This window comes from Plasmodium malariae (assembly GCF_900090045.1).
Source record: "Plasmodium malariae genome assembly, chromosome: 13".
Classification (NCBI taxonomy): Eukaryota; Apicomplexa; class Aconoidasida; order Haemosporida; family Plasmodiidae; genus Plasmodium; species Plasmodium malariae.
Genome location: NC_041787.1, coordinates 588,966 through 601,538, shown reverse-complemented (window position 1 = coordinate 601,538; position 12,573 = coordinate 588,966). Strand labels below are relative to the sequence as shown.

Genomic DNA, 12,573 nt, shown 5'->3' with positions numbered 1-12,573 from the left:
CACAATAATTTCATTACTGAAATTATTTCTTCCTTTTATATTGTTTTATTTGAATAGTATGTTTTTTAAAAGAATACTTCAGCACAATACATATGCATATAAGTATTATGTTTATATATTTTTGTTTTGTTTTTTTTTTTTGTAATATGTACTTCATACGTACTAACTGAAAAAAAATATTTATGAATAAAATATATATTTTAAAAAAAAGTATGTTTGAAATTCTTCGAAGAATTTTTTTTTTTTAGTATGTCAATATGATACTTTGAAAAAAATATTACTTATAATATGTAGGTCTCATGTATATTTTATATATAAGAAAATTTAAATATTTTGCTGATTTTTTTTTTAAAATACTAATTTTATGCAACAAAATTGACACCATAGCATATATATATATATATATATATACGTACATTGGTTTTAGTTTTCTAATTAAATATATAAATTACATCCTCTAATGAAATTATTTTTTTTTTTATTATCCATTTTTAATTATCTATTTTTTTTTTTAATATCCATTTTTAATTATCTATTTATTTTTTAGTTATCCATTTTTAATTATTTTTTATTATCCATTTTTAATTATTTTTTATTATCTATTTTTATTTATTTTTTATTATCCATTTTTATTTATTTTTTATTATCTATATTTTATTATCTATTTTTTATTATCCAATATTAATTATTTATTTTTTATTATCCAATATTAATTATTTTTGTTTTATTATCCATTATTAATTATTTATTTTTTTATTATTTTTATATATATTTTTTTTTATTTCAGTGAATTCAAGCTTAAAAAATTTTAATTTTTGATTGAACAGCATGCAACTTAAAAAAAAATTTAAATAAAATAAGAAAATTTTTCATATATACATATAAATGTATTATATACATATATATGTGGTATATTGTATGTATTTGTATATATATATATACATATATATATATACGTAGATACATGTATACATTAATACATAAATATGTACATTCATACTTAAGTACAGATATGAAAACATCTCATATGTTTTCTGCTTGCATAAGTTCACCTGCCTTTTAAGTATGTCATTAACGCTATTTGGTAATGATAACAGGAGTAAACATATAGGAATAAATGCGCCCGCAGGACGGGTTGGACATTCTCTACATATTTATTATGAGTTGAGTTTAACAAATGTAAGTGATAGTTCTATAAAAGATAAAGAAGAGGATTATATATTTGAAAAAAAGTTGGAAACATTGAAACATTATGAACATAATAGAAGAAACGAAGGAAAATTTGATGATACAAATGAAGAAGAGCAAGAGCAACAAGAAGAAGACGAAGAACAAGAACAAGAACAAGAAGAACAAGAAGAACAAGAAGAACAAGAACAGCAACAACCAAATTATGAAAATACGGGCAACTGGAATGAAACTAGAACAAATGAGAATATTATTACCGAATGTTGTGCTGATACCCATAACTTTATGAAATATAACAAGTTGGGCAATAAGGAGTATAATAATAAATATATTTATGGAAAGTATAAAATAATAATATTTGGTGGTGGAATATTAGATGATGAATTTATAAAAAATTATTCGAATGAATATTTAATGAATGGAGGAGGATGTGGATTTTATAATAGTGAAAAAAGAAGTACAAATTATATGAATTGTAGTTCTATGAGTATAGAAAATTATTTACATAAAACTTTTAATGATATACATATATGCGAACAGGAAAATAGTAATTTTGAATGTTGGCAAAATATTAAGACATCGAATATACCAGACCCTAGAGCATTTCACGCCTCGTGTATTGTCAATTTAGGACTAAATGGAGTTTTTTTATTTATTCATGGAGGAAAAGTTAAAAATAATATATTAGCAGATGATACATTATATGCTTTAAATTTAAATAATCTTTCTTTTTATGATAATAGTAGTACATGTGCTAATCATAATACATTTGAATCAGTGGAACAGCAAGCATATGATACATATGAAAGCAGTGATAATAATAAGAATAATAATAAATATGAAGAGGAGAATGAAGAGAAAGAGCACACAACAAAGGATGATAATATAACTTGTAGCAGTTACATGTACGAAGAAAAAAAATCAATTAATGGATCAAATAAAAAATGTTATAACAGCGAATATGATGAGGAATATAATTATAGTAATTTAAAGGAAAAAAATAAAATATCCAATTTTTATAAAAAGGTTATTAAGATGGATATTAAAAGGTCTAAGAAAAAAGAAGTAATAAAAGGAGAAAGTGTATGCAGAGATACTGTTGTAACTGATGAAAATCTTAAGGCGTCAATTCTGAATAGAAGTAACAATATTAGTCAATCCTTTGATAACGATAATAATAGTACTACTACATCATTTCTCTTGAACGAAAAGGGAAATGTTGATATGTTTGTACTAGAAAAGGAGCATGCCTATGAGAATAGTAGTTGTATTAATGGAACCAATGGTGGTAATGGGTACGAAAAAAAGGAGAAACAACAAGAAGATAAGAAAGAAGAGGAGGAAGACAAAAGCAAAAACAATCTATTAAATAATTTAATTAATAAAAAGAAAAGACGTGTATCATCATCGTCCTATTTATGTTCTGCTTCAAATGTGTCTAGTTCATCTGCCTCTTCTTCATTGTCTTCTACTTCCTCTAATTCTTTTGTACCGTATGAATCTCATTTATATCGAACAAACTTATATCTTAATAAAAGTAACAACGAATATGATAATTACAACAGTAATAATGTTCTTGTAAATTCTCGAGTCCCAGTTGAAAGTTTACTTTTAAGAAAAACAACATCATCTTGTAGTGAAGCATTTGACGATACGAATAATAATTGTACCTCCAATTCAATAAAAGTAAAAAGAAAATGGATGAAAATAACAACAGTAGGAAGTAAACCTAATAGCAGATATGGTCATACTTTGGATTTTTTATATCCACATTTAGTTTTATTTGGTGGTAATGAGAAGGTAGGGGATGAAGAAAATTTTTATTGCAAAAATGATCTTTGGGTATTAAATATAGAAAATTGTAAAATAAAATATAAAAAAAAAACAAAACAAAATAAAACAAAAAATAGTAAAATTTTTTATTTTACTTGGCAAGAAATTGAATACAAATCTATTTCTCCCTTAGGAAGATATTTTCATTCAACAAGTATATGGTATGATAAAAAAAAGAAAAAAAATAATTTAATTTTATATGGAGGAAAAGTGAAGAATAAAACAAATAGTAGTAGGTTATTTTCGTTACATAAAAATGGAAATAATTGGTACTGGAATATTTTACCAGTTTATATTGATAACTTAAATGAAAATAGAGCATATCATTCAATAGTTTGTATTCGTAATTATATATTTATTATTGGTGGAGAAGAGTATACTTATAAATATATAGAAAAAATGCCTTCTGCTTTATACTCTTTTGAAACCAAGAAGTTTCAGTACATCAATGATTTTACTGCAAAAGCATGCTTAAAATGTTTTGCAAAAGATGATACTATTTACACCTGGGGAGGATTTACTGATATTCCATGTAATAATGAGAATTGTTTTCCTAATAATTTTGTACTATTAGATATAAATCTACATATTTTATGTATACAGATGAAGGATGGCTTATATGATGAATATGATGAAAAATCGAGCCTAGTTATTAAGGCAGAAGTTGATTCAGATGATAATAATATTTATAATAGGATTAATGAAAAAATTCAAAAAATAGAAAATAAGAAAATAGAATTAGAAAAGGATATGTTGTATCAAATAAAATTAAATAATAATATGAGCTATCGTATAAAATCTCAAATGATACAATATGAAAGGTTGGTACATTTGTTAAATGTTAAACAAAGGCAAAATTCGCATTTATTAAATTTATTGAAAAGGCAAAGTTTGCATCTAATTAACAACAATGGAAATGTAAGTAGTAATGACATCAATATGTACAATGATAGTAATATTAATGCAATAATAAATAACAGTAGCATGGACAGTAATATTATTAATTACATAAGTCATAACAATGAGGAGTTTTTTAAAATAGATATTAATGAAAATGTAAATGAAAATTTAATGAAACTTTCAAATCTCCACATGCATCAGATACATAATAATAATAATTGCCCAAATAACGATTATGAATGTAATGCAATAGTAAATCAGGATTTTCAAGGCAAAAATATGATGAATATGAATCAAGTGGGTTTAACAGATTTTACGACTTACAAAAACATGCTAAATAATAATGAAAAAATACAAAGTATTCCATTTACAGACAGCACAAATGAAAAGGAAAAAAATAATGAAGAATACGAATTTTCGCAGTTACGGTATGAACGAAGTTTTTCCAAAAATACAATATTTGATGCTAAAAATAATGAAAATGGTTATAATGAGCAAGTAAAAATCGAAGCATTGTGCAATATGCAACAAGAAGAGACATCCAAATTTCTGGATAAAACACAACATTGTTATTTAAACAAAACGCATAATACGGAAATAAATAATTCCCTTTGTAATGAATATAAAAATGATTATTCCATCTGTGTAGGTAACAAATTAAATTATACAAACAGTTCACCTGATATGTTTATAAATAATAGTTTTAATTTTATGAACAATAATTTCACAAGTCATGTAGACAACATTTCTGCAAATATTCCGAAGGATATCAACAGCAATATAGTGCTTGGTAGTTCTTCATCTACAAATAGGGATATTATTTATAATGAAAATGAAAATTATAGTTCAATAAAATATGCTGCACATGAAAACACACAAGTTAAAACGGAAATAAAATATACAGATAGAGAACCATCAAATCAAAGAGTTCGCCGAAAAACGGCTGAAAGATGTTTGAAATTAATTGAACAAGATATGTTAAATAGAAAGTTGAGTGAAAAATAGCTAGAAAAAAAAAAAAAAAAAAAAATATAATAATAATTACATGTTGCTACACCAATTTTTACGCATATTTATACAAGTTTGCACACACGCAAATTTTTATTATTTTTTTAAAAAATAATTTTAGAATTATATAAAACCGTTATAATTCGTTTTATGCATTGTTTTGTAAAAAACTATTTTGTTTTATTCGTGTTAATTTTAATCGTCATATTTTTATATAAACAAAATGCATCATATTTTTCTTTCTTGTGATACAAAACATAACACATTTTATTTGTTTTATGTATATCCAAATTATCAAGTTAAACATAATTGATAAAATTTCTTCAATTAGTAGAATATGAAAGAAAAAGGGAAATTAAAATCCATCGTCAGATGTTCACAACTTTAAATTAGGAAAATACGCATAAACTGTGTATATATATATACTTGCATATATATATACTTGTATATATATGTACATATATTTGTAATATGTACTTCCTTTTCTGTAAACATCCTGACTGCTATTTTAGGAGAGCCCAAAAAATCACACTAATTCTTTAAAGTCAAAACGCACTAACTCATTTCTGTGGTGCGTCAATAATCAATGCGATATATATATAATATATATATGTATATATATTTTCAAAATCATATTAAATATTCTCTTAATATTTCTTACTTCGGGGGAAAAGCCATTATTTCCAAAGTGTTCTTTTATTTGTGTTTTATTATATTTTAATTTATCATTAAACTTCACATTCATTTGATGAGTAAAAATCTTGCACTTGGCACTGGAAAATGTTCATATATTATTGCGGTTCACTCGAACTTTACTTTCCCGTATATTTATATGTTATAATTTTCTAAATTTGGAACAATCACTAAATTGTCTAGATTCATGGTAAGCCATAATTTTTTTAATGTACCTATTAAATAGCGTAGATTTTACACTAAGTTTCAACATAGAATCAGAAAAGTTTTGAAGAAAAATATTATTATTTAGTAATTCTTTCGGGAAAAAGCGTTCTTTTAAGAATACATGATTATCCACAAAATTAACTTTAATTAGGTATTTAATTGATAAATAACTACACAATATATTTGAATTTTTTATTTTATACATGTACCCATTAGATATAAATACATTTTTATTTTTTGTCAGCATTTTTTTTTTTTTTTTTTTTTTTCTCTCAAAATATATAGCCAATTTTTCATTTTTCAAAATTAACATTATTACATATTTGCAAATGCTACGGATATTCTTTTTACAAAAAATGGTGTTGTAATAATAAGGTTCTTTTTTTCTTTTATTATTTTTCTTTTTAACGTTTTTTAAAACAACAAGAGCGTAATTACAAACTGTTTTCACATATATGTTACATTTGCAGTTGTGTCTGTACAGCATTGTCCGTTGAAAACCTTTATATTTTACTGCGCTTGTACTGCAACTAGCAGTGGTAGTAATTGCGGTATTAGTTGTAACGGTATCAACATTCTTAGTCGGCACAGTAATTTGCTGAATAATATTAAGGGTTTTTTTAGGTTCATTTTTTGTATTTACCGCAGTACCATTACACAAAACTCTAGTTAAATATATAGTCCAGATATCTCGTACAATTTCCTTTTCATTTAAGTATAGATAGTTTTTCGTTATAAAGAAGAATAATGTTTCATATAAATAATAAAAATGGAAATTAAAGATGTCCATATAACTTCTAAAAATATGAACTAGAATTGTTAACTGATCAGATATAATAATGTGCAAAAAATGTATATTATTCTCACTTTTAATAAATTTGTATTTTGCTTCATTCAAATGTAATTTCCTATATATATTATTTTTATAATTAAAATTATTTTCATAACTACTATGGATGATGTTACTATTATTAGTAATATTACCACCATTGGTATCCTTGTTACTTATACTATTGATTATTATACTTAAGGAACTTACATATTTTAAAATAGGAATTTCAAAAGAATTAAATAAGGAATATCTGTAAATCTTTGCTTTTATTAGTGATTTTAAAATTATATTTATTTGATGTAAACTAAGATAATTTTTTCTGTTCTCAGCAATTCTTAACAAATTCTTATAAAAATAAACATTTTTATAATTTTTTAACACGCCACTTTGAATAATATTATGAAGATTATTAAAATTTTTATATTTGTTTTTACACGTTTTACTATTATTATTTGGTATCAGATCTTTATATTCATTTATAGACACATTTATTCTATTTTTCTCTTCACATAACAACATTCGATAGGCGTAGTAATTTGTTCTATTTATTTGTTGAAGCCTCAGCATATTTTATTCATATGAAAAACACACTTTCATGGCGTACTTTTATGAACATATATTTGTACATATAGATATAGATATTAATATACATATACATAATACATATAATATGAAATTGATTCATTCAAAAAGGGAAATGTTTCTTTATTCTACTTATTTTTTTAACATCCTGTTACGACATTTATTTTGTAGTTTATTGTAAACTTCGTGTAGAAAAAATACTGCTTGCATTGGGAACTACCTTTACAGTGGATAATATTTCAAGCCAGAGTTTATTACGTAATCATTTTTTCTGCATACATAATATTTGTTTTTTTTATAAAGTATTTCTTTCTTTAACATCTCTTTTGCATCTTGCTAATTATCAAGTTTTTTAAAGAAATGTTGATTTACATTTTGATATGAAATATCCTTTTATAAATTCTAAAATTTTTTTTTTTTTTTCAGTTTATTCCTTTTTTACGTAATTTTGTAAAAATTCAAATAACTGAAAAAAGGTTCCTCCTATTATTTGATTTCATTATTTTTTTTTTTTTTTTCTATTTTTCATAATGAGTATAATTATTTCTCATTCTCTTCTATTCCTCTTTACCTCTTAAACTATGATATATGAAACAACTTTTTTTTATATACAGTTATATACATATATGCTACATGTGAGAATATATATTTTTATTTTTTTTTTTATTACATAATATACGTAATAGGAATGTTATATTTTTTTTAGAATAAAATGAAAAATTCTGTTTTTTTTTTTTTTTTTGTCAATTTTTTCCTAAATTGTTATATATAACTTTTTTTTCTATTTTTTTTTTTCGAGTTATTTGTGAGTAGCTTTTCATTTGGCATTGTATATTTCAAACTTAATACATTGAATCGGTAATATTTTTATTTTTCTTAAAATGAAAAAAGCTCGTCAATTAATTGCTATTCCCTAATATTTATAATTCTGCAGAAGTATAAAAAATCATTAACAATATGTAGTAATTATGTAGTTGTATAAAGAAACATGAAAATAGTACTTAATATGTACCATTAAATATTATATAATACCATATGTTAACGATCGTTTTGTGCTACCAAGGAGGAGAAATAGGAATACTCGACATTCACAGTAGCATATATTAAATATGGGCAGAAGGAACTTATCATACTTAATAGATGTGTAGAATGTTCGTATATTAAATCAGCAAATATTACGTATGCTTATGGATGTATTTATATGTACGTATTTATATATGCATAAGTATATATATATATGTATATATATATATGTGGGTATATAAGTACACGAGTTAATTGGACCAGTTCGCAGACATGCACGCTGAAAAGTGCAGAAGTAGAGATGATAGTGACGAGTTTTTAAAAATAAAAAGGAAAAAAGATAGAAACAAAAATATTGACTTCAAAAAAATAAAAAAGAATGAATATATATGTGTTGAAGTTCCTGGTAAAATAAAGAAGGGAGGTAGTGGGTTGTCTGCGGTGGAAAGTTTAGGGGGGTTAAATAAAATAACAGATATTTTTTATTATCACAAAAACAGTTATCAGTATGATGAATCGTTAGTTTTGCGTATTAATAACAATGATGTGTTTTCATCTTTTATATTAGCAAATTGGACAAAGGTTAATAACGTTTTAATTAAAATTAAAAGAACAAAAAAAAATCGTTATAAATTTGAATTTCTTGGATTTGTTAAATATTTGTACTATTTTGATAATATGAGTGATTTTTATTATATACCTACATTTTATAATAGACATAACTATAATAGTAATTATATACATTATTTAACGAAAGGTCGCGAAAATGCGAAAAAAAAAGAAAAGGAAAAGGAAAAGGAAAAAGATAATGAAAAGGAAAAGGAAAAAGATAATGAAAATAAACATAAATATAAACATAAAAATAAAAATCCAAATCAAAATCCAAATCAAAATCATTATAACATTAATTATAGGAATAATGACAATATTAACACTTGTAAAGAAAATTATATTGCTTATGTTACGGAAAATATAAATTTTTCCCCTTTTCACCTCAACGGTGAAGAATACACAACTGGAAGCTTATCGCATTTAGACCATAAGAATCACCACAAAGAAGGTAAGCATTTTATCAGTAATTTTCCAGACTGTAGTAGTTATGTATTTAATAAAGGAAAAGAAAGAATTATAGCGAATTGTACATCACATCATTTGAACATGACGAATCGTAATATGCAAACGAACGCGTTCGTTTTTAACAATAATAAGGATATGCAAAGCGGAATATCTTCGTACAATTGGGCGTCCCCAAATAAGGCTATCATTTATGTTGTTGATAACAAAAAAAAAAAATAAAAAAAAAAAAATAAAAAATAATAATAATAATAATAATAATAATAATAATAATAATAATAGCAATAATAATAATAATAATAGCAATGGAGATAGTGATAGTAGAAATGATAACCGTGGATATGATAGTAATTGTAACAGTGATGGTAACTGTAGTGTTAACGGTGCTATCGGGCTGTGTGAAAGTAAATATAATGTAAGTGCACATCCCTTTGATTATTCTACTCTATGTCGTTATATATCATCGCCAGAGGATCAGACAGATTACTATTTTTCAGATGTAGAAGAAAATGAGTTATATAAAAAAATAGTAGGGACTAAAACTAATTTTAATATGTTTGATGATGATAAAAAAGATATTGATTTCTCTTCAGATGAAAGCGAAGGCTATGAATTACTTTGTTGCATTCACAGCAAAGTAACAACTCCTTATGATTATAAAAATTATAAATCGACAATTACAAGCAAATACTTAAGGGAATATAAATATTTAATAAGTAAATTTACTTCTCCAATTGACTCCAAAGTTGAAGTAAAAAAAGGGGAAATGGAAAAGTTTATTAAAGAATTAATAATAACTAAAAATCGAAAAGATCCTTCAAGTAGTAATACCAAATCACTTACTACTGAGCTGGCAAAAAAGACTAATTCAAATAGTTATACTGAACTGTTGAACGGTATTAACGAAATTAATTTAATTGAAGATAGTTCATGTATTTATATGGATTCATATTTGCATGATGAACATGGCAAGGAAGCTGAAAGTCACGATACTGATAATGAGCAGCAGAAGCAGAAGCAGAAGCAAACGCAAAAGCAAGAAGTCGATGAAGAAGACTACAACAGTGAAGGGGAGGGGGAGAAGGAGGAGAATAATATATTTCAAAAAAATAAATTCCATTATAACTACAATATGAGTGAAGAAAAAAACGAATCTAGAAGTGTTAACATGAACATGGATCTTTTAAGCAAACATAGTAATAAAATTATAGTAAGCAGAAAAACAGTGCACTGTAATCCTATAGCAAAATTTGACGATACTATACTCCCTCTCATTCCATATGACTCTGCATTAAAAAAATATGTTTCTGACGAATTGTATAATAGAGTAAAATTACTTTTTGATATTAGACCTATATGGTCAAAAGAAGTCCTAGTAGAACATCTTGAGAACATAAGTACATATTGTCTAAAAAGCTGTTTTTCAAAAATTTGCTTTTATTTTTCCGATGGTCCGTGGAGACGTACTTACTGTAAATATGGTTATGATCCCCGTAAAGATTCTTCAAGTTATATATATCAAACAATAGATTTTAGAGATAATTTTTATAGAGATATAAAAACAAAAAGTTTGGATCAAGTAAACCGGAGTATCATAAAAAAAAGAGATCATCTGAATGCGTTTGTTACTAACATAATTAAAAACATTAATAATAATAATAAAGATAGCCTGATGATGAGACATGAAAATGATGATAATACAAAGAAAAACAAACATCTTCAAATAAAAAAAGAAATTCACAATGAAGATAATTATAAGAGACATTATAACACATATTCTGAATATTCATCAGAACGTTATGAAATTCATAATAACAGCAATAAAACAGAAAATTGTAATGACTTTAAGAATACTATCTCCACAAGTACAAGTAATATAAATTCGGTAAAACACAAGGTAGATATATATTCAAATAATAACTCTTTAAATGATGTATGTCTCCTTGAAAAGGATGAAGAAATTAATGATATATTACAATTTTTAAAAAGATCAAATACTTTTCATCTTAGAGAAAACTTTTCGTCGGAAATACATTTTTCAGTAAGTCCACTAAAGCTATCAACAATATATCAGTACATAGATATATTTGATAACAATGTTTTAAATTACTTGTTAAACGTTAAAACTCAGGAAATATGTACAAAGGATAATGGATGGCTTGATAGTAAAGATATAACTAAGATTCGAGATATATTATTTGTTAGATCGATCGCCTTAAGGCGGGCCCATTCCAAGTGACACATTTTTTTTTTTTTTTTTTTTTTTTTTTTAATTTCCTTACATTAACATGTTTAATTTTTTAATCTTTGTTCTGAAAAATTAAGTTTCATTATAATTCCTTTTTTGATTTATATATAATATTCTTATTTTTCATTGGTACGTTCCGGTGAAAGTCTTTAGCTTGATATATTTGAACAGCTTATTTTGTTACATATGCGTGGGGGTGTGTATTTGTGTCCGTATATATGTATGTGTAAGTGTATATTTACGTGTATGTTTATATATATGTATGTATATATTTACAGATATATATCCAACTGCTTAATTTTGTTAAGAAGAAAAAATAAATACTGCGTAATGGGTATATTTAGCATATGATAAATTTGTATAAATATTACATAATTAGTATATCGCAACCTCTCTAATATATATATTTGTTTCATTAGCCTTCTTCTTATATCTGCAAATTTTTTTCCTATTATTTTTATTACACACACATTGAAAATACGTATATTTTAATTAATTTTTGTTAACTTAATATTTTAGATTTACACGTGGGGAATTTTTAACAGAAAAAATAGTTATATTCTATAAAAAAAAAAAAAAAAAAAAAAAAAAAAAAAAAAAACTTCTTGCTGTCTATTCGTATACTTAATTATGAAACTCCTGAAAATACTATTATACATTAATTTATAAAAAAAAAAAGTCACTTTTCAAAGCTGCCAATTTTTTCTAAAAGTTAAAATAAAATAATTGAGCGCATAATGTAGTAGCTATAACTTAGCGTAATATCTATATTTTTTTTTTTTTTATTCTGTCCTGTTCAGATTTTTCTTTTTTTCTACCTTGTTCAAATATTTCTTTGCTCTTTTTTTTTTATTTTTATCTTGGTTCATTTTTTTTTTTTTACTTTATAGTTGTTATATAGAAAAAAAAAAAAAAAATTAAACCAGTAAATACAAAGCAGTAACCTTGCGTAACGAATCAGAAATAAAGCTGTAATTAGATATTT

The 12,573-nt window shown here is 24.3% G+C and overlaps 3 protein-coding genes across 3 annotated transcripts; 2 read left to right on the top strand and 1 right to left on the bottom strand.

Annotated features, from left to right (window-relative positions):
- Positions 1-1,065: 1,065 nt before the first annotated feature.
- On the top strand, positions 1,066-4,926 carry PmUG01_13020700 (conserved Plasmodium protein, unknown function; the record flags this gene model as incomplete). The annotated part of the gene is made up of 1 exon (XM_029007178.1): positions 1,066-4,926. One exon carries the CDS (start codon positions 1,066-1,068, stop codon positions 4,924-4,926), a length of 3,861 nt encoding a protein of 1,286 aa, XP_028863593.1.
- An 838-nt stretch (positions 4,927-5,764) lies between these two features.
- PmUG01_13020600 (conserved Plasmodium protein, unknown function) lies at positions 5,765-7,228 on the bottom strand (the record flags this gene model as incomplete). The annotated part of the gene is made up of 1 exon (XM_029007176.1): positions 5,765-7,228. The coding sequence occupies one exon, from the start codon at positions 7,226-7,228 to the stop codon at positions 5,765-5,767; it is 1,464 nt and encodes a 487-aa protein (XP_028863592.1).
- A 1,311-nt stretch (positions 7,229-8,539) lies between these two features.
- Positions 8,540-11,579, top strand: PmUG01_13020500 (general transcription factor 3C polypeptide 5, putative; the record flags this gene model as incomplete). The annotated part of the gene is given in 2 exon segments (XM_029007175.1): positions 8,540-9,547; positions 9,561-11,579. 2 exon segments carry the CDS (start codon positions 8,540-8,542, stop codon positions 11,577-11,579), a joined length of 3,027 nt encoding a protein of 1,008 aa, XP_028863591.1.
- Between the last annotated feature and the right edge of the window lie 994 nt (positions 11,580-12,573).